A 22,723-nucleotide genomic window follows, 5' to 3' on the forward strand; every position below is an offset into this window, starting at 1 on the left:
ATGAATTTGGTCATGTGCTCTGGATTCTCACCTTTTCAATAAATTCAGTTTCTGCAGAGCTGCATTTTGCTTTGCTAGGGTCTTTTTATTGTTTGGTTTTTGTCCTTGCTTGTGTTTACTTTTGCTTTGTTTTGAATAGAAGAGAATTTTCTTAGTATAACTGGACACCCTTGAAAAGCTAGTTGCCCCAGTAGCTAATGCAAGCTCCAGTTATGTTAACCTATTAGCCTAACAGAAATATAGTCATACAAGCTCTAAAAAAGTGTCTACTGGCAAGCGTACTAAAAGGCAGTTCATGCAGAGCAAACACAGAGCAGTTACTGCCTGCTTGATTCTGAGCAACAACAGTGAAACGACTTGAAGTCCTTAGCTGAGTTTGCTTTCCTTTCAACTTTGCTTTCGGTCAACTGTGAATAGTAAGCATGCATCTGTCAGCAGTTTGGGAGGGCTGAATTGCATCAGTTTCTCTTATGTTTATAATTTGAGAAAGTTACCTTTTCTGCGATAAGTATTGCAATGCTTTTATTTTCCAAGACGAAAGCCTAAATTCTGCAGAAATTGGAAGTTAGGCCCTGTGGCATTGGGCCTTCCCAGGAAAAGCTTCTTGCTTCCTCCCAGATGGATTTTGGAACTTTGAGTCCAAGCTTGTAACAGCAAATTTTTGTTGCTCCAGTACAACAAACCCCAAACCCTTGATTTTTGTGTATGCACCTTACCGTTGAGCTGTGGTTGTTGGCTTAATTTGAGCAGAGATCTGCCTCTAATGATAAAAACCCTTTCCTGTTAGTATGTGCCACACGTAACAAGGGGGCTCTTGCAGCAGGGTTATGAGGGCAGATGTTCCTAGTGTAACCAAGGTTTTTGTGGACAGAGTACAGGACGGGGTATTTTTCCTTTCAAAGTTAGCCCAGGTTGACTGTTACTGAGGTCGGAGTTATATACATGGACCAGTTTCCCAATTAGGATTATGTAGATAGAACTCTCTCTGTTTAAGACTTTGTTATCTGGCAAACAAATTACTACTTGGCAGAAGCAGAGGCAGGACAGATTAAATCAAAGGGAAGAAGAAACATGATTAACGAAAGCAAGGCTTGCAGACAAAAGGGAAGTAAGGGCAGCAAATCTTAAGGCAGTTACGTTTTCATAATGTAAAACTGGAAATCTATCTTGCAGCAAATATTTTAGTATCTCTTCTGTGGAGAAGATAATACATCAGGTTTAGCAAGCATGATAAAGCTAGTAACTTTGCATGCTATAACACAGGCCATTAGAAACCTGTTTTTATTATTGCGTTGCATTTTATTACCAATGTCACTGTTTACAATGAGAGGGGAAGGGGGAGTTTTACTAATCTAAGATATAACTGTGTGATTATTCCTGGCAAGCAATTTTTCTTCTTATCGTGGCTATTTATGTGCAGCTCATCCATATCAGCCAGAAGACTCAGGTGGACTCTAGATGCCTCTCTCAACTCATCCAGAATCACTTTGAAATGATCATTAAACAAGTTAAACTGCCTCTTTGTAGTATAAAAGTAAATTGCTGTATGCAGAGAGCTTGAGCTGTGGAAACTGGGGGCAGCACAGTGCCAAGAGAGCAACTGCATGAGACCTGCTTGATTGGAGCAGATCTATTGATCTCCATATTAACAAAACAAAACAAAAAAACCTCTATCTTCCTGAAATATATTATTGATTGTCTAACTGCAGTGTTATGGTGTGGCTTTAGCTATAGATACTGTCTTTTTATGTTTTTTAGGTTTGTTCAAGATCCCTTGCTCATGCTAAAAATGCTGATACAAGGCTGAATTTTCTATTTCCCCATCTCATAAAAAGGGATGGATGGCACCATCTATTTCTTGTTAATGCTATGCAAAGGAGGTATGATAATGTTGGAAGAGGAGGAGCTTAGAGCAAAGGATGGATGATTCTGTCCTCTCTCAATTCATTTCCATCCTATATGTCACTGCCACTGAAAGCAAATGACCAGTTGGCACATTATATCCCATTTAAACACTGATGGAGTGCAGGCTTCCTGGTGTGCTTTAAGTGCTGTATTAGTGGTCTTTATTTTACAGCTAAAAGATTGCGCATATAAACAGAAGCTCATCCATAATTTATAGTATTTAAAACAGCTAGGGATATAGGGAAAAGGAGGATTTCATTAAATCCACATTATGATGCATCTCAAGGGAAACAGAAATTTACTGGTTAAACTAATTATGAGGTCCACAATGTACTGAGAGTTATTTACTTTTTTTTCATTTCCTTTGATTTGTTTAAAGAGAAAGTTCCACAAGCCTGAGGTCCAACACTGCTTTGGAAATCACTGCAAGGCGCAGGTGCTCTGTACCTTTGTAGGTTTGTCCCAAACAAATATTTGAACAGAACCTTTTTGAGGAGGAATCCCATTTAGCAGTCATATGACACAACAGGAAAACTGCTTCAAATGGGGGAGGCATTACACTGTAGGAAGGGCATGCCAGCTGACACCAGCTCTCACTTGTCAACAACTCTAAATCAAAAACATTGTATTTATGTCTAATTAATAAATATCTCATGTCATATGGAAGATGGAGGTTTTAGCTTTTATACATGAGCTGGGACCAGAATGTTGCACAGTGTTACCGGGATGTGTCCCTAGTTCCAGTGAGGCAGGTGTGCACTTACCAGGAAGCCCATCGGAGGGATTCTGGTGAGTTAGTCGCTGTCTTGTTTTCTTCCAGTAAAAGCCAACAGCAGCATCTTCTCTGCACAGCCAGCACAGAATGGGAAAGAAAGTAAACTTTAAGAGGGAAGAACACTTGGTAGTTTAGAAAATAATGGGTCTTTTTTTCATATTTATGGTGAGAAGATCTTCCTTCCTTTACTTTACTTCCTTACTTTTTAGGTTACACGTCTTGCTGTAACCTGCTGACTTTGCAGGTGCACAATTCCCTGCATGTCCTGGAACTGTTTAGGATATTTATAAAGGAGTCTTTCCTTTTCTTTTCCCTTCTGATTCCTGGATTTGAGCCTGTCATTACCAGCAAATGCAGCCAAAGATGGCAAAGCCTTGCAGGCAGGAATATTCAACATTTCTGGTGCCAATATCACAGAGACATCTTAAAGTCTGAATCAAGAGCCTTACCATCCAGCTACCAGTGTCCCATAGATCTTTCACTGTATGTGTTAGACTTGGTGTGACCATGATGTGCAGTTGACCTGTGCATCAGTGGAAGACTATTTTTATGCGGTCTAAAGTTCCGTCTCCCTGGAGAAGTGATCTGGTGTTACCAGACCATATGGCACTTTGGGCATTTCAGATCCAGACGGCCATGTCCCTAGTAATCTGCTTGATTTTCCTCGTTACACTGCAGTATAAGGATAGAATAGAACTGCTTTTGGCAATCCTGACGTAGCCAATTAGTATTGCTTTTTAAGGCTTCAGGCAGCTAAATAATCAATGCAAGGCTAAACGTGACAGCATTGTCCTTTTGAAGTTTTTGTAACTCTAGCAGAAGATTACTGATTCTTGGTTACATAGCACCATGCATGCACTTGACAAACATCCAAGAAGACAGTTTTCTAGACCATTATGAAGGATGGTATAGGATGCTTGCTATATGACCATACAGATGCAGACCTAAATTCAGCTGCATTATACTTACTGCCAGCAAGCCAGAGTAGTTTTTAAGGCATGAGAGGGAACAGGAGAGAGGACAGAAAAGAAGGATGGCCATTCTACAATTTTATTTTCCAAAGAATTTAGATGATATGTTGTTGTTTCAATTTCAGCTTTATTTGTTTTGTTTTAAAGATGCTATCTTAACACACTGCTGGGTATTACAAAGCTTTAAGTTCTAATTTAAAACCTGTGATGCTCAGAGATAGGCTGCTTGACAAATCCTACTTTATTTTCAGATGAAATCATGGTGTATTTTGTCACAGCAAGAAGCAAATAAAAACAGAACACTTAAAGCTTTCTCTGTCAAGGAGGTGTTTGAGTAGGATGTGCAATGATTGTCTGTGATGGGCAAGTGCTCTGCTGATCGTAATATTGTAGACGAGGATGAGAACTGGACATGAAAGGTTTCTCAGTGCCATGAGCAACCTGGAAATTAATGAAAGAAAGAGGAAGAATCATGTTCAGTAAAGAGTATTCTCTTGAAAAAGTGAGTTTGTGTGAGGCTGCAATTAGACTTGAGATGAAAATGCCAACTCGCCTCCTTTCCCTACGCTTTTATGCACGTGCACTCTTCCAGTGGAGTACAATAGTATTGATTTAGAATCATATTGCTTTACACCAGAATAGGGATCTGGCCTTTTAAGTTGCTCAGCTTTCTCATCTGTAAATAATACAGTAATATCTTCATCACAGGTTACTAACAAAGCTCTCAGTGTCTTCAGATGAAAGGTGTTATGCAACTGGAAAGTGTCTGCACTGTTTGTTTTTTGAAGAGATGTAATAGAAATTTCAAAGTTCAGGAGGAGGGAAAAAGGATAGGCCACTGGGGGAACAGGTGAGAAATAATAACGATCAAACTAATAAAGGGTACCTGTAAAGGCACTGTTTAGCTACTACATTGCTACATCTTCTCTTTATTCCTATCAAAGTATATAACAATTGATTTATCATCAACTTTTATGGACTTGTTCACATAGATCCATGACATTGAGCTAGGCTGTTTTATGCTCCTAGCACTTTTCTAACTTGGTTGCCACCTAAGTATGATGTCCAGAGGTCCTTTCCAACCTCAAACATTCTGTGATTCTGTAAGTACAATAAAAGGACGCTTACACTCATCCTTTGGAGCCAATATTTAAATATCCCTCATTTACTAGCTTGCAAATTCCTTGCATAAAAAGCAATAGCATTTGCATGCATGCAGCCTGCCTATTAGTTAAAAAAAATAATTAGTCCATCAACTCTCTGGGTTATACTTCTATGTGGTGATGTGTAGAGCTACTTGCATGCTCAGCCTCAATGTGTTTCCTGGGGAAGAACTTCCTGTCTCTCTTCCTTGCAACAGCTCTCTGGATCCTCAAGATCAGCTTATCTACTCTAAACCAAAACAAATCCACACCCACAGGTGACTCTACATATGATTGCACACCTGTGTAATTCATACTGCTGATAAACTCCCTCCTGATTAACTGAGTGTTACCTGGGAACTCCTTTTGAAGCAACAATGATTTTTTAGGGGCCTGAGAGGCAGGTTTGAGGATAGCAAACCCCCCTAAAGCGCAGCTAGGTTATGTCCTTTTCACTAGTGAACAAGCAGCCAGCTTGGGCAGGCCCTGGAAGGAGGATACCCTGAGGCTTTTGCAGCAGAATGGAGCAGTTAATGTTGCTTTCTCCTAGTCTGTTACTCAAGCATTTACAGACAGCACCTGATGCCTGGGTGCATGCTGCTGCTAGAGGTGGCATTTCAGGATGGGATGATATCCTAACCAGGTTTGAGTCAGGGGATGAAAGAAGGGAATTTTCTTTCAATTGAATGTGAAAATCTCCCATTCATCTGCCTGTTCTTTCCCCTTTTCAGAAACCTTAGGGATGCTAACAGATACTTTGCCACATACAAGATTAACTAAGGAACAGATGCTTGAAACCCTAGGTATTTCATTCCCACTGCTAAATGTCTGGACTGCATACATTTGAGCAGAGCAAAAAGCACTTCCAGGGGTAAATATGCTCTGGCAGAGTGGCACTGTTCTCAAGCTAGTACTGTCTCCTTCCTGGTGGGGGAGTTTACTTACCAAAGAATACATTAGATGTTGATGTTTAGAGATTGCTACTGTATTGGCTTAGGTGGGTGGGACCTGCTGGTTCTGTCTGTGCATTGATTGTATTTATAGAGCACAGATGAGAAGTGGGTGAGACTTTTTTCGCTGCACCACCAACAGGCATAGCCCTACAATTTGCAGCTGAGGAGTGGGGAAGGTTAGGGTTGCATCCAAGTCACTTCTGTATGTGCTGTCAATTCTAGGCTGCTTCCTTGAATAAACAAGATAGTCTTCAAGGCCTAAGTTAATAGCTGCCCCACAGGTCAGAGCTTCCACAGCACGCTGCTGCCCAGATGCTGAGGGGCCCTCCGTGTTTACAGTCCCGCTGTGGCGGTCCTGGCATTTGCAAGGGCTCCTGCAGCGATGACCTCGCAGCTGCCCTACCTGTGGGGCACGAAGGGCTCTCAGTCCCACCTGAAGCTGTGAGAGGTCCTCTATCTACTGCAAAGGAGTGCAGAATAAACTTAGGGTTTTACCTGTTAAACCAGACTAAAGAAATAGTGTGAAATCGGAGAGAAGTGAGAAGAAAAGTATACGCAATCCAGAATAGCCTTGTAGAGTTCAGTCACTTGCTTCTGGGACGTATTTTGAATTACCACTTGGGCTTCAATTTAGAAGCCAATAGGAATTGTCTGTTGGTGATATACTTTCATTTTTTGAGAAAGAATGTAGAGCAAAATCTGTATATTATCTCTCTAAAGAATATTCTAATATATATGAAAGATTTATCCAAGGTAAATAAATTAATCCATAGATTATGAATTTAGGATCAACATTCTTAAGTGTCTTTTATAAAAAATTGTTCTTGCATTAACTTATTTACTTTGTTTTTATTTATTCAGTATTCAGAAGCATGAACTCTCAAATTATGTTACAACATAGATATTCAGGAGATGGAATATTTGTATTCGTTAAGTGATAGGAGGCACTGTATGTGATTACTTTCTATTCACTGCCTCTTTAATCTTCATAAACCACATAGCCTTATTATTTTTTTGCAGGCCAGCAGTGAAACAGGAGTGTACATGGAAAAATCATTCCTTTTAGTACTGTTATAGGTAAACGCGACAAATTGACAACCACTCGGGCCAGGTTGCATAAATTCCAATTTATAAAATAATTGAGCAAGTCACAAGTAAGCAAAACAGCGCTGGGCGGCCGGGGAGTCTCCTGCTCCACCAATGGCGCGCACAACCCCCCCTCACAGTCTCCTTATATGCGATTCCAGCCCCGGGTATATGTGGCACTTCCTGTAACTTCTGCGGCTGCGCCGGCTGTTGCTAGGGGGTCTTCAGCCTTCTGGTGGTCGTGGGGATGAAGGCTGGAGTCTTCCTCTGCGTTGTGTGTGGTGACCCTCAGGTCATGCATATATTTTACAATTGTGTGACCTCGCCATTGCCATATTAGGCTATCTAAACTAACATCGCCGCCTCGCTGGCTCCACTTAATTGTCTCAGGCGGGGTACATGCCCTTATTGCAGGATGTTGTGGGTTTAGCCCGTAATTAGCGCCTCGTTTCACCGTAAAATCACTTCCCGATTTGATGTAACAAACTAGCACCTATCACAGTACTATCCCAGTATAAGATGAAGAGTGAGTTTTCTCCAGCAAGACAGTTAAAATTATGCATCAGAAACAGAGTAATCATGTGCCTGGAATTTCTTTTTGAAACAAACATCTTACAACAGATGCCAGTAGGCTGGATTTAGTGAGAAAAGGCTCATCTAAGCAAAGTGTTTGGAAATGCCTATCAATACTGTAACTATATTTTACATGTTGTGCTGTACTGTACCGCGTACCTTCCAGGGAGGAGTGTGTGTAGGGCACATGGCTCAATGACCCACTTGGCTGCAGTGCCATCTGCCGTTATAGTGATTTATTGCAGTGACTAACAGTTGCAATACCTTCGTGTCTGACTGCAAACGTACAGGGCAGCTTTGTACTTCATCACAAGTAAACACATTTGAAATAGCGCCTGACTCTCAGCTTTTTAACTGTCTAAGGAATCAGAACTTCTGGTTAGAAAAGGTGCCAGTAACTTTAGCTGTGTGGAAGGGGAAGGATCTTCTTGACCTCTCATGTCTTCATAGGTAGGTACCAAAGCTACTACATTCTTGCCTCCTTTTGAAAATCATATTTAGGCTGTGGTAGTATTTGGATGGTTTGGGCAAATGTGCTGGGTTTGTTCATCTTCCCTGGAGTGTTTTCTGTAAAATGAATGTATTGATGGGCAATTCAGGTAAGCAAATGCAATACTAAATTCTAACATCCTCCAAGATATTTGTCATTGGTTATGGTTCATGCTAAGCTGAAATCAAGACTGAACAAAATCCAAGAGGAAACATCTGAATATCAGCATCTATCGGTGCTTATAGCAACATATCAAAAGAAAAACTTACAGTCACTCAATCATATGACAGATCAAACTGCAGCATCACTAGAAAAAGCAAGGTTGGCTAGTTGGGAATTCTAATCCTTTTGTCAAGTTTGCATTGGTATACTTGACACATGAGATCATGTTGCTGTCCAAGTTTGTAGATAGTTAATGAAGATTCAGGGCCATGGCTTCTCCATTCAGTCAGTAGTTGTCCCTTGTTCTGATGCCAACTGATCCAAGAGCCTATAGGTGTAGCTAGCCTGACCTCTATGACCTCTCTGCATCCGTGCTTAGGGAACCTACATAGAGCATCAGCCTTCAAGTATGCTCTTCAAGCCTGTTCCCTTAAGTCTAACGTTTTGCTTCCTCTATGAAAAATGGCCCTTGTGGATCTACAGATGAGCTGTTACCTCTGTGACAGAGGAGGCATGAGGGCAGTATGGGAATGTGTATTGCTGCCTGCCACAGGTAAGAGTGACAGTGAGGACAGCAGCATGGTTAGTAGCCATATTGAAGCCCATGCAACTGTAGCTGCAGAGCCGTTGAGTTAGCCATGCCAGCTGAGTTGAAGCTAACACAAGTGCACTAACCTAGATTAGAGCTTTTGCTGTGTAACCTCACACCAAATTACTGACTTGTTAGTTTGTCCTTGCTGTTAATTGCAAAGGAAACAAAACAAGATCTTGAGTCATTTGCACTTCAGATAACAGTCATCAGTCAGGCCAGTGACAGATCAGAGATGAACTAATAGGCAAACATTTGCTTTTGTGCTCTGAAAAAAAATGAGCATCTCTCTGTCAATGTAGACTGATTTGTCTACAAATTTACTGCTTCTGTTACCCAAGCCTGGTGCAGGAATAGGTATTGACACTTCTTTTTTTGTATAACTGTTGGGTTTACCTGTGGTAAACATCCTCTCTGACCTGACCCAAAGGTTTCAGTACACAGCTTAAAAGAATTAGCTTGGCTGGGACAAGCTTCCAATATATTTTTTTGAGATCCTATGTTGCCATATCACATGGGACTGTTTCCACATTGTCTTTCCTGTGCTTCCCTGTTTTTCAGTGCCTTTTGTCCCTTTGGGCCCTTTGTGCTAATCTTCTCCCTGTTCAAATTCTTCAGGCTATCATGTAGAAGTAGTCAGTCTGAAGGATGTGTCTGCCCTACAGTGTAAATGCACCTGAGCCAACTTTAAATTTGCTCTGTCAGTACTACTAGCAGTGTCGCTGCAGAAGCACAGGTCTGAGGGCAGGGTTTGCTGAGCCGCTTCAGTGAGTTTTGCCGCCCATGTCGCATTCTGCAGTGTCATAGCTAAGCTGTTAGCTGGTCCCAAGTTAGTTGAAAGCTAACTGCAGAAACTGCTGTTACTGTGATGCAACCTTTACTGTGGTTTTTATGAAATGGTGAGTAAGCAGATGAGAAGCTATCATTTAAACAAAACACTAGAAAAGTTGTCAAACCTACAGATTTTACATAAATAAGCAAAACGTGTTATTTTCATTATCTAAGCTCAGGTTACTATTCAACAGACTAGTTAAGTTTTTCCTGATTTTTTTTGCCTCCTTATGATTCAGTTCTTAAAGTAATAAGGGTAAATAGATAGTGATTAAACTGTAGAATAGTCCTTCTTCTGGGTTCTCTAGCATCTATTATCCCTCTGTGTTTGCCTTATACATGGCAAAAGAAGGAGCCTTAGGGGAATGTTCTTGGTACTGTGCAAACAGTGAGAGCTACAGCAACTTGCTGCTTTCAGTATGTAACAACTTTAACACAAAGTTTTCAGAATAAGCAGCAAGCATGAATTGGACCTAATTGATTGTAAGGATGGGAAGTTATGTAGTCCTTCCTTTACAACTAAGTGAAGTGAGCCACAGCAGAGTTAAAGCTTGTCATAATTCAGGCAGCAGCTTTGTGGCAGAATTGTTTATATTGTCCATATATCCTGGCTTTCACCAAATTACACAGCAGGATGAAGTCAAAGTTTAAGGAGCAAATTCCTATACCAAAACATTGTGTTTAACCGTCTGCATTGTGTTTAATTATTAACCTTTCTACAGTAAAGTCAAGGAGTAGATATTCAGATTATCTTGATCAGGTAAAGATCTAGATTGAGGTTTGAAACAGCCTATATTTATAGCTGAAGTTTGTAAAAGTGGATGTAATTCATTTGAAAGATTCCTCCTTTTGATTCAGTAGCCCGATCCTTGGCTAGTTTTAAGGGGCTTCTCAGCTAGGAAGCCAATGGACAGGTAGAACTGACTCTGCACAAAGTTCTGTCAAAGGGACAATTATTTCTTGCTGCAGGAGATATTACAGTGAAATGTAACATTCACTAAAGTCATGAAGATTGAATTCAGCCTCTGTAATTTAAAAAAGATTTTTAAAGTTTTTTTTTATTCAATGTAATCTAACTATATAAGTATTTTGTGTTGTAACTTACACTTATTATATCACACACTGAACACTTTTGGGCTATATAAGTAAATATGTAATACCACTTGGAATAAACTTATGCAGTACTATAAGCTGGTTTTTAGTAGTTCATGTCACTGAATTTGAAAGCAAAGACTCCATTGTATCACATTAGGACCTGTCTTTGCATTGACAGGATTAACTGAGTTATGTGGTCCTCGCAGTTATGTAAAATGTTTGATTTTAGGACAGTAATTCTGGCTTTTTCTCCAGAGTTCAGAAGCCAAACTAGTCCCTGGTGGTTGGTTGTGTTTTTTTTTTACTGAAACTGTTTATGAAATCACACTGCTGAGCCAAAGTTTTGGAAAGATTTGCAGTTAATTAATTCTTCTGGCATGGTGTGCTGGTCCCCCCAGGAGCATTTCAGCTGGTAGGAGGTGCAGCCAGAAAAGTGGTTTAAGTGTTGCTTTCAGGCCAGTGGGACTCCCAGCAGTGTTTATACTGTCCTGTGAAATGAAGGAACATGAAAATATCTTCAAATCAAGTTGTCATTTCCCTCATCTGCAACAGTACAAAGCAGAGCTCTGATGCAGGCAAAGATTGGCCCTTTTGAGATTAACTGTTTTAGCTAATTATTTGTAATTTGAACATCAGTTAAAACATACAAAGATCTGAGAGTGCCAATTTGGCCTCTGTAAAGAAACTGAGCTACTTGAAAACATGCTTCTTAATGAAACCCTGGCGTGTACAGGCAATCTCTTACCACTTCCATAATGAAGGCCTACGCAGCATTTAAGTGGTAAGCAGTTATGGGAGAAAAATAGATTGTCTTTTGAAAAAGTGATCTGTTTTGCCATTCAAGTTGCCTAAGTATGCATTGTCATCAAAAGCAAAGTTATTAATTAAAAAAAAAAATTGTGCTGCAGCAAAATGCTGTCAACCAGATGTTAAAACTTCACTCAGGCTGCTGTAGCCAAGTTTCTAGAATTAAACATGTGCCCTGAGATGACAGGTGAATTCTCCTGAAATAGGCAGGACACTGCCAGCTTTCAGAGTTTTTGGAAATCTGGCCGAATTTAAATGTTTAGGTATAGGCTTAGGAATCTAATTTTAGGACAGAAAAATGAATGTGTATATCTTTATATCTTTGTTTGGGTTTTGATTCGTTAGACTGTCTCACATTTCTGATCCAAAGCTGATGATTTTACTTTTGACTTTGATACTGGGTTAGCTAATGACTTCTTTAGCTGACCCCAATGCCTAAGTCAAAAGGAAAATGTCTGACCTATCTGTGTGGATCCAAAGGAAAACCCTTTCTCCACAGTAATGATCAGGCTTCATTAACCAATCACAACAGTATTTTACCTCAAGTGGACTTGAAATGTGACAATATTAGAAATAGATATGCAGTTGTAGGGTTTGTTGAATTCATTAGCAATATTAAGTAAAACTGCCCAGCATATTGTGCAATATGTATATCCTGGCAAACAAAAGAATTTTGCATTAAAATCGGTTGAGTTGCAGGTTTGTTTTTGTAGAACAGGCTGTTTGTTTGCTTTTTTTCTAATTTTTAACTTCCAAAAATTGTTACAACAGATGGCCTGTTGAGCCAACAATAGATCATCATGTCTCACCACAGTGAGATCTCTTTCTGGCTAGATGGAATTGATCCAGTTAGATATCAGTCCTCACCATATATATTCACACCAACTTCATCTTAATTACTTCTTTCTGTCTGGCCCCTGGTAGTACAAAAAAATTTCTACCTCCTTGCATGGTATCAGAAATGCACATAAATAAGCAATCTAGTGCTAAAACAATTCTTTTGAACACATTAAATTCCATCTCTGGATGCTGGCAGATCCCACACTTCCATGGGTAACTGAATATTCATGCTAATTACAGTAAAGATTTTAATAATTAATTGTTTCTATTTTTAAATTATACTCTTTGATTTTTATTCCCACAGAGGTCTCAGTCTGCATTCTCCCTGGCTAGCGAAGATATGCCCAGTAAAGGTCTAGACCCTGCATCTTCTGTGACTGAGGCCCTTTGGAGGCAGCAAAAAGGACAATTCAGGAAACAGAAGGAATGCAAGCTCTCTGCATTACCCAGCTGGAAAAGCGTGGACAGGCTAAACGAAACAAGTAAATATTTCTAGTACAAATTTTATTCTTTTTTGGTTCTCACCCCTCGTGGAATAAATAAGACTTAAAGCAAGGATCCTTCTCCAGGAAATTCCTGCTGACCTCCATGCTTGTAGGTGTCACGTACAAATGTCTATGACAATTCAGTGATGCTAAGTTATCACAGTTTTATTAAGCTATGTCTCTACTTACTCTGCCATTGTTTTTTTCCAAGTAAGGATTCAAAAACTGGGTCTTGGGAGAGTTGATTTTGAAGTTTTAGGCACCATTAGGCATGTAACTTGGATGCGCATCAGAGCTCCTAAGACACAAGAGCCTAGGGGGCCTACGCTGTTGCTTGTTATCTGCCATTCAAGTGAAGGAGTTTGTAGTTGCCCATAGTCACCCTTCCCTATCTACAGAAAACACCGAGTTATCTGCTTGTCAGCTTACATGGTAATTTGAACAGTAAAAGAATCCAAGTTCAGCATTCCCCCTTGTACCTTTATTTTTAACCCAGATGAATTCACAAATGCAATGTACTGTGCCAACCTACAAACAGCTGCTTCTGCAGAGCTGTGAGGAAGCTCTAGGTGTAGGAACATCATAGACAAGCAGTGCCCCTGGATTTGTGTCCTCTGTCTTTGTGGGGGGTAGAGATGGATGTGACCATGGACCATCGGTAGTGAAGAGCTTCATGAGTCAAGCCCTTTCCAGAATCAGCGCCCTGGGACAGAGTGCAATTCCCTGCTGACTTCTAGATGACATAAGTACAGGCTGTCATTGAAGAAAGGGGCAAATCCTGCTCTTGTGGGTCACATCTCTGCTGCCTCTCTTCTTCTAGCTTTGATGTTCATGAGGCCACAAGAGTATAGCATCAAGCAACTGCTACACAGAAGAGTTAGTTTTCATCCCCACAGTTGCACTAATGGTTATGTTGGCACAAGGGGAAGGGCAGAACTGCCCATTTCAGCAGCAGCCCATGGCTCCAAGTGACATGGTACAGCAAAGCTGACCTACCTGCTGCTGTTGTCCTCCCATAACTGGGGCTGCTTATTCTTGCTCCATCTCTTGTACCAGCTGTTGATCCCATCTGACCTCTGTAGCAAATTGGCTGAGGAAGCTAAGCAAGCAGAAAACTTTGGGTGAGTTTATTGGTGGTGTAATTCTCTCAGCTGACTCACTAGGCACTGGCAAAACAGGAGTCACCAGAATATGTGGTTGGGTGTAGTGGGGACCAGGGAATGGGGCTGCCCATCAAACAGCAGCTAGCAATTAGATTAGTTTATCTGTAATGCTAATTGACAAGGTGGGAAGCTGAAAATCAGACGGTGTGAATACCTCCCCTTGGTGAACAGTGTGATAGTACTAAATTCTGACTTAACTAAGTATGCATTACATTGTGAATTGCTCATACCGCCTTCTGTCAGAAGTGGTGTTCTCCTGGGCAGCATTTTAGGGGAAGGCCTATTTTCAGTAGAGCAGTTATTTGGGTGCTTAAATTTGAGCACCCACTTCAATCCCATTGAAGTCAACTATTCAGCAATTTGGTGCTTAACAATCGCTTAACCATCACAGAATCACGAATTGACCCAGTTTCCTTTCAGGTGCTCTACTCAGAGGATTTGCTTTGCCTTGTTCATCTGAGAACCACATTTGTGATGAAATTGAAATGCCTTTTGAGCTATATTAAATAGCTGATTGTGTTAATGTGTGTAAACATGATCTCACCTATGCAGTAGTAAGTGGTGATATATTAGGATACAGAAAAATGTAAGAACTCTTAACCAGGAGTCTGGAGCAGTAACATCAGTGGGCCTTTTAGTCATATAGGAAAAAGTTCACAGTTCATTTTGATTACACGTTGCACTGGTTTAAATGATGACTCAAGAGCCAAGTCCTGAAATCAAGCTTTTTTTCCCCCTTTACCAACAGATTCATAGTGAGACTTCTTAAATTTATTCTCATTTTCATGTACATAAATTATAATGTGTATCCAAAAAATTGTGTGTAAAATCTGTTCTTTCATATAAGTACCATTTTTGGAAAATCAGGAAGTGTTTGACATTGCTTGAAATTAGAATAAAACTGACTCAATTTTTTGGATATAAGGTTTTCAATGACTTTCATTTCCACCCTGCTTGCCCATTAAGATGTGATCAACTACTATCCTGTCCTTTCTTCAGTTAGCTGAGGATGTTTGACTGATTCTTCTGTGTAGCTGCTAAACGAAATAAAGGGATATGATTTGGGAGAGAAGAAAGTATAATGATGTGGAACTCCACTGCATTACATTTGTGTAATGTGGTGCAGCTGAATTCAATTTCTGTTGAAGATTTATGTCTTCCAAAGGTGTCTGCTTTGTTTAAAGAAGCAATGCTTTTAAGAAAAGCTTGTCTTTCTCTCATGTATAATCATATATATAATTACTGAGTATAATTGGAAAATTGAACAAGCAGAAGTTCCTCATGCCTAAAAGCTTGTCGTCTTTTTTTTTTTCTCCTGTATCAGCTGTTACAATAAAGAGTTATTAGTTTTCCCCATAAGCCTTACCTCACATATATCCTTAGCAGGTCACTGCTACAAGAACACTGTTACTATTTGTTTTCTTTTTAAGCAGGAGTAAAAATGAATTCAGTAACAAATTTTCTCAAGTTCTTAGAACTGACATGAAATTTGAAAAATGAAAACAAGCCAAAAAGACATAAATGAGTAACAAGTACAAAAACTTTTTTAAATCTTGCACAGCTCCTAAGTTTAATTACCATTTCACTATTGTTTTATTTTTGGGTGAGTGTTTTGGTGGAGGTAGTTTTCCATTGACATTTTTTTCAAAACTCAGAGCACAAATTCTTACCTCATATTTGTGTTCTGCATGAACAGTTCCAAGCAAAAAAAATCATTTTCTTGAGCTCAAGTATTTGTAATGTAGGTGATATTTCTTTGTCACCTATCCAGATTTTACTTCTTCCATGTTTAAACAGCAATGTTCTGTTTACAATTTTAGTAAACTAATAGTTTATAATTAGTATTTCTGCAGTGTTTTAGAAATGGCAAACTGAGCCTCTGAAAGGAATCTGCAAGCTGACAGAAGTTGGTTCAGCATGCCCAGATGACTGTGTAAATCTTGTAAATAATGTAAATATGTAAATAATGTAAATATTGCTTGCTTGTTCAACTGCTGTGGGAGGTAGAGACATCACACATTCACATTTCCGATTAAGAGACTTTTCAAGTTTAATTGGAAATGGAAAATTAATTTACAAGTAATGCAAATTCTGTGAATTATACAGCACTTCTTGACCATATTTGTGGCATATTTTTCTCTCAAAATTGTAAAAAACACCCTGAAAAAGTCTAAAAATATAACAGCAGCTATGCTGGTCAGACTAAAAGCCAATTTAATCTAGACTACAACAGCAGCAGCACCAGAAGCCGTAAGCAAGTGCCTAAAAATGATTACAAGAAAGAGCAAGTATATTTATGCTGCCTCTGAGTATGCTCCCAGCCTCCAGTCACTTTCAGTTTAAGGACTGCCTCAGCTGGAAGTGTTTTTCTGTATTTAGTAACCCTCAATGGATTTCCCTTCCATGTACATAGCCATCTCCATTTTATCTGAGATAAATTTCTAGCATCTGTAACATCCTTTGGCAAGAAGCTCCACAGGTCTGGTCCCCATTACATCCCCCTCCTTTCTTTTGTTTGTTTTGCACCTAGGTTTTACTAGTTTCATTTGGTGTCCTCTAGTAGTTAAACTGGAAGAGATCCCCTGTCCATGCTGTTTATGCCACTCATCTATCATGTAGCCTCTCAGTCTTCTCCAGCCTGCAGAGCTCTGGCTCACTAAATCCTTCCTTAAATGGAAGCCATTTCAGAACTTGGCTCATCCATTATTGCCTTTCTCAGATCCTTTTTCCATTTTTCCTTTTTGAGATGAGGGACCGAAACTGCACCCAGAATTGAAGACGTTTGCAAAACAGTATTTATACATGTCCATGTACTGATGTTACCTCATCCTTTCCTAATCCTTTTAGAACAAAGCCATGGGCCAAACACTCTTACATTTTAAAAGCCATCTCCATAACTTGTAAATGGTGACTTCTGAAAAAAGAATATGTCAGCATGGCTCAGAATATGAGAGAATTCATGTAGCAGCAACACGTACATTTGTTCATTGCTTTTGTTGAACCCTCCAATTTGTGGCCAGTTGATTGGAAACTGGCAATGGAAAATGAGCCTTTCACACTGTGATAACATAGTGATAATTGAAGAAGTTGTTCTCATTTCGTTTTCATAGATCCGCCTCCAGTTTTTCAAAGCACTGATGGAAACTGGGTAGCTTTGCAGAATGTCACTTTGCCTCATCCTCGAATGCTCGCTAAACCAAAGAGTCAAGTATTCAAAGCTTTGGAGAATGAATCCAGCATTGTGTCTGCATATGACGAGATGGGCTCAGACAGCGAGGATGACTATGACTGGAATGTGGCCTTGAACAAGCTGCGTTGGAGACCTCGGCAATTATCAGATGATTTATATTATACTGATTCCCAGTACAATCCTGAATGGGTTTATGGCAATGACCAGTACCAGGCAGTAACCTCACCTTCCTCTGGATTATACACAAATACTGAGACACTGTTCTCTGATTCTGAAACATCTTCAGTAAACTCTTCCCAGGAAGCGAAAGGACCTAGCAAACTTCTCTGGGTACAGAGCAGAACTCAAGGTGATAAGCCCAGAATGGAAAAAAAACATTTCCATGGAGAGCTGGATGTAAATTTCAATCCACAGGCAACCAGCTTAGAGAATTCAGACAGCAGTGAGCCTGGAGAAGTCCACTATGATTTAGAAGAGAGATCAAGATGGTGGAGAAAGAACAAAATGATCTCTGAAGAATTAAGTGAAGGAAAAAATCACACAAAAACCAACAAGAAGAATTTAAGCACAGCTCAGGTAATTGTATTTGATTTTACTGAATATGGTATCAAAAAAAAGCTGGGCAAAACCAGCTGACAGTGATGACAGTAACATATGAACCCTAAGTAGGAGGGGGGAGTGTTTTTGCAAGCTTTATCCTGCTATGTCACAAAACTGAGAAGAAGCAAAAGTAGTGTTCCATATACCATGAACAGTCTTTGCTTCTTTCTCGAATCTGCCACTTCCACACCTGGTGAGTGACATTATTAATGCTGTAAAATACAGTGTTCTTGAAACAAAAAAGTCAGAATTTGCAAACAGCTAACAAATGTTAGTGTATTGAGTAATCACTTTTTTTTTTTCCTTTTTCTTGGAATAAGAAACAACTGACCTGGCTTGGAATCTACTCTGTGCTGTTTGTAAATGTCCTGGTAAGGGATAAAGCTAATGAGCAGAAATTCAGGAAGGGGTGTTTTTGAAATATGGTCCAAGTGAAATCTCCTTTTAATTGATCTCCTGATTATGAGTAACCGGTCTGTTAGGGTGAGTGTTTACAAACTTCATTCAAATAATTGTCTTTTGTTAGAAAGCAAACTTTTCCTCCAGCAGAATATAACAGCTCTAACTTGGAAAAATTCATCATACAACTTTCAGACAGCAAAGTACCCCCCAAACGTTTGCTTTAAACAATAAGTGTGATATAACCAGAAAATAGAGTAGTCTTTTCAGTTTAGAGTTTCTCCAGGCCTGGAACTCAAATTATGTAAGGGATCCAGTTGTCCCGCAAAATTTTCTAGCCTTACAAGCACACATCTAGCTGTAATTACCCATCTGGGTAAGGAGAATACTAAACCCCTTGTCCAGGTCCCGTTCCCATATGCTAACTTTCAAATTCTGTAGCAGGATCATTTCTGTAGTAGAATAACGGTAAGCCTGAAGCAAGGAAATAAATGCTGTCTTCTCCCCATGCCGCTGTCTATAAGCAACTTCATCCAATCTTTAAAGTCATCTGAGTAGTTCAGGATGTCTGGAATTATTTTTCTTTACTTATACTACTAGCCCATATCTCTGATAGAAAGACATCTACACAACTGATTGTAAGTCAAGATTAGGATTCTAGGATTTCAGCAGGTTTTTTATGCTGGGTATACTGTTGATAATTCTTTATCTGTTCCATCTGCTCTTAGGAGACAGGTGTGGGCATTCCATACTGATTCATTTATAGTCATGTCCTCTTACATTTATAATCTATAATTGTTGAAGGGGAGTTATATATGGTCTATGCTCTAATGACGTATCAGTGGCCATTAATGACTTCTTAAAACATCAGGCAGAATTACAGAACTTTCCAGGGATGCAGGAAGACCATCCTTCATACAGGGACTTTCACATTTCCATTTATACCTTTGCATATTTGTGCATGTTCTGTGTGTGCATGCATGTCTGTATTCATATTGTGGCTTTTGAGTTACTGCTGCTCTGCAGAGAGCAGAAAAGAGAGCTCACAGGTAAGGTCCTGGAGACATTCCTCCTGTAGCAAACACAGAGAGGCAGGGAGCTTCTAGACATACTTGACTACATCCTTCAGCAGCTTACAGTGCATACTTCAAAATGCAAGCTGGTGCAGAAAAGAGATGGTCCTTTTCAACGCTCTTGTGAGTTGCCTTGTCCCTTAAGTGCTGCTTATAGCTCTCTGTTGTGCTCAAAATGCAGGGGTTGGGATTCTGACCAATTTTCCCCTTCATTTTACCATTTAGACAAAAAGAGACTATTTCTGCTGCTGTTCCTGCTCTCCTGCTCCCTCAGTCACAGTGAAACAGGCAGAGATCACACTAGTGTTTCTGAAGTAATAAAATTCACTTGCAACACAGAAAATAAGCATATGAGTTACTGAAGAACTAAGAATTTTATGTATAGTAATGAGAGTGTGTTTGCTTTAGTCTGTGTTGACACAAACACGCACACACACACACACACACAATGCTGATTTGACAGTTGGTGCCTACCTTCACTGAAGTGTTATTCCAGCCTCCTGTACATAAAGCACTATTCAGAGCAAGAGTGGACTGGCTAATACACTTTATAGCAACAACGTTGCTAGGACTGTAATATTCTAGAAAGCAATTAAAAGGATTCAGAGCATAGGGAATATGATTTGAGGTATGATAATAAATTAACCAGCCATTGTTTAGGCTGCTTAGAAAAATGAGAATAAAAGGGATGACAGGGTTTCACATAATCCCCACAGTAATGTATTGATCCTGGTAAAATGATTGAGCCTGAAGCAGAGAGAGCCCAACATATAAGTAGTTTGTACAAAATGACAGTCTCGCTTCTTGGTAAGTTGCAGGCAGCGTAAACTTAAGGAAGCTTCTTTGTGAGGTCTTAAATAAATCACAGATTTTCACGTGCTGAGATTATACAGAGAGAATTTCCTGAAAACATACAAAATGCTCTTCTAAACCATGTTGCATCTGGGCATCAGAAACTGACCCAACTCATCATATGCAAATTGCTGTAAAGAAGCATACTTTTTTCCTTATTTTACTGCACTGCAGTAATAACATGATTATTTGTTAACCACTGTGTTTTCATCTGCATTGTGGAATGGGACTTCAGTCTTGCAGTCTAAAAGCTTGGTTTTCTTTTTTAATTTTCAAATAATGATGGTCGCTACCAGCCTTACAGTGAAATGAAAATGGGCCCTCCCTTCTCTCCCTGCTCCAAATTTAGAGAATTGTAAGCAATGACATTCTGAAACAATTGCAGTCATTTTATAACTCACAATTGAATTTCTATTAAAAATTAGATTTTTCTGATCCAGATCCAGTACCTGGATTAGAAGAATGCTGTGGCATTTTTGAAACAGATTTAGGCTCAAAACTAGAATGCCAGCTTTGTGACTGAGGAGAATTGATTATATGAGTCTGGAATGACTTAAAAAGGGGACCCTGAAAATAGACGCCAAGACATGTTGTTTTATATTTTTGCCACTTTATGGTAGGTAAAAGAATAACCCTGTTTTAGTGGGTTGCCTATAGAAACGCTGTAAATGCAGTCATGGAGCAAGTACACATGGACATGAAAACTGTCCTGATAAAACTGAAGTCCTACTGTAATAAGTTTCTGATAACTGGATTGCATATATAACAGAAGACTAATGTTCCTATGGAACCTGAATCAAGAAGCACAGCTTGATTGGCAAGTGCACTCTTACTTCTACCTTCCCTGTTTTTAAAGATAATTATTTTTTAAATTCTAATTTATTTATAAGAAATGACCACTCAAGCCACTGGTCTGTGTCTGCAGAAACTTTGTCTTTCGTTATATTTTTGAGAGGAGACGTTGCTTAGTGTAACTGTAATTCTTGTATTTTGGATGCAAAGTGGAGCTGCTTAATTGCTTCAGGTGAAGGCACTGCCTTCATTAGGAGCTTGTTTCTTTTATGAAAAGGCTCTACCTGTTAATTACAGCCTTGCTGCCACTTCTGCCTTGCAGCCAGGTAGCGGGTGACGGCTGTCAGACTGCCAGTCCCCACGGGATGGCGCTTGGGATGTAATTACTGAAAATCACATCCCTGTAAAGTACACTGGCTCTCACTGAGAAACTGCTTTCAAGCCTCACAGTTTGTGCTGTCTTCTTCTAAAGCCTCTGCAGTTTCTAATCTCGGTTTCCTATATGGATGGTGCTTTCTCTCAAGGCTTTCCAGTGTAACATGGGTTTGGTTCTGTAGTCTCCAAACCAGTACTTTGCTTTGCTTTATTTTGGGGCTTTTTTTGTATGTTAGGATTACACTGAGTTATCAAGGCATGCAAGGATTTGCAGAACATATATTAGAAAAAGTGTGTTTCCTATTTCATTGTCTGCAAAGGGCTTACATTTGAGTTAGAAACACGTGATTTTCTTTCAGTGAAACTGGGCTCGTGGCTGTGTTATTCTACCAGGTCTTTGTTGAAGCTCTGTTTTCAGCTAAACTGTTGGCCCTTTATTCTTGTTTGCAGATGTTAGTGTTATTTGCTACTGATAGAGGCAAATGAGAACTTAGACAACAATTTATACAAACACAAAGATGTCATAAACTTGCCAGATGGAGCTGAAGCATGAACAGTAAACAAGAATAGTGAAGTTTAAGATAGCATCCATAAAAATAATAATAGTACCTTTCAGTGTATTTATTGTTTTTATCTGTTGCCGTGTCCTCTAATGCATTTTTTTAATCTGTTAATTCATGAAAGAGGTACCATCTTGTCACGAATAGTTCACTGCCACCATCAAAAAAGCTCAACACACAAGCCAAGCAGCCTACCACTAACAAAAATCAGAGTGTACCATTATAGGATATCATTATCTCTGTGTGTAAGCCGGAGCTAACGGGTCTTGCAAATGTAAATACTCCACCTGCTCACTGCAAGGAGGCTGGGAAGCAGAAAGTTGGCTAATGGACATACCTGAATGCAGCTGTAATAAACTCAGTTCCCTCGGGGTGGGTCCTCCCCCAAGAAAAGATGTGTATTCATAACACAAGTTTAGCTAATGCAGAATGAAAGCCTAGGGATGTCTAGGCAACTCATGTTTTTCACCTATGTTGGGAAATGTAGCAAAAAGTTCTTCAAGTTTCTATGCTAATGAGTTAGGAAAATTCTTTTACCTGCATTAAAGCATAAGCTAGAATTGAGAATGTTTCAGGTAATGGTTGCACATGTGGCTGAGGTAACGTAGTAGTTTGATGCTGCCAAGAGGAATATCTTCTTCCTATCTGCCTTTGTGCCTTCCCTTCCCCTGCCTCCAGCGTGGTCCAATACCCACCCTGTGTCAGCTCTGGCATACTTGGACCCCTTTGCTGAGCCTGCATAAGTCATTACAGCCGAGGAAAGGAAGGAAAGGTGCAGGATAGCTCCATTTCAGCAGCACTGGGATGTTATCTTATCTCACCTTGTCTCATAAAACTATGTCCTCATTTTTATCCTGCTGAAGCTGGGCGACTTAGCTACATTGTCCTGTCAGGCCTTCATCCAAAATGCATGGCAAGTCAGCTGAAGGTCTCTACATGATTTAACTGAGCTTTGGGTACGGGCAGCAGAGATCAACCTAATAGGTGTTGCAATGTGTGATCTGGAAGACCGGTA

General features: G+C 39.8%; 1 protein-coding gene across 1 annotated transcript in view; it reads left to right on the forward strand.

The window, feature by feature from the left end:
* Window positions 1-22,723, forward strand: part of MYRIP (myosin VIIA and Rab interacting protein) — a 234,910-nt gene that overhangs the window by 183,877 nt on the left and 28,310 nt on the right. The window contains exons 9-10 of the mRNA XM_067291337.1: window positions 12,524-12,701; window positions 16,978-17,633. Coding sequence (XP_067147438.1) covers window positions 12,524-12,701; window positions 16,978-17,633 — 834 coding nt within the window. The remainder of the gene's footprint in view (window positions 1-12,523; window positions 12,702-16,977; window positions 17,634-22,723) is intronic.

Source organism: Apteryx mantelli, chromosome 2 (assembly GCF_036417845.1).
Source record: "Apteryx mantelli isolate bAptMan1 chromosome 2, bAptMan1.hap1, whole genome shotgun sequence".
Lineage (NCBI taxonomy): Eukaryota > Metazoa > Chordata > Aves > Apterygiformes > Apterygidae > Apteryx > Apteryx mantelli.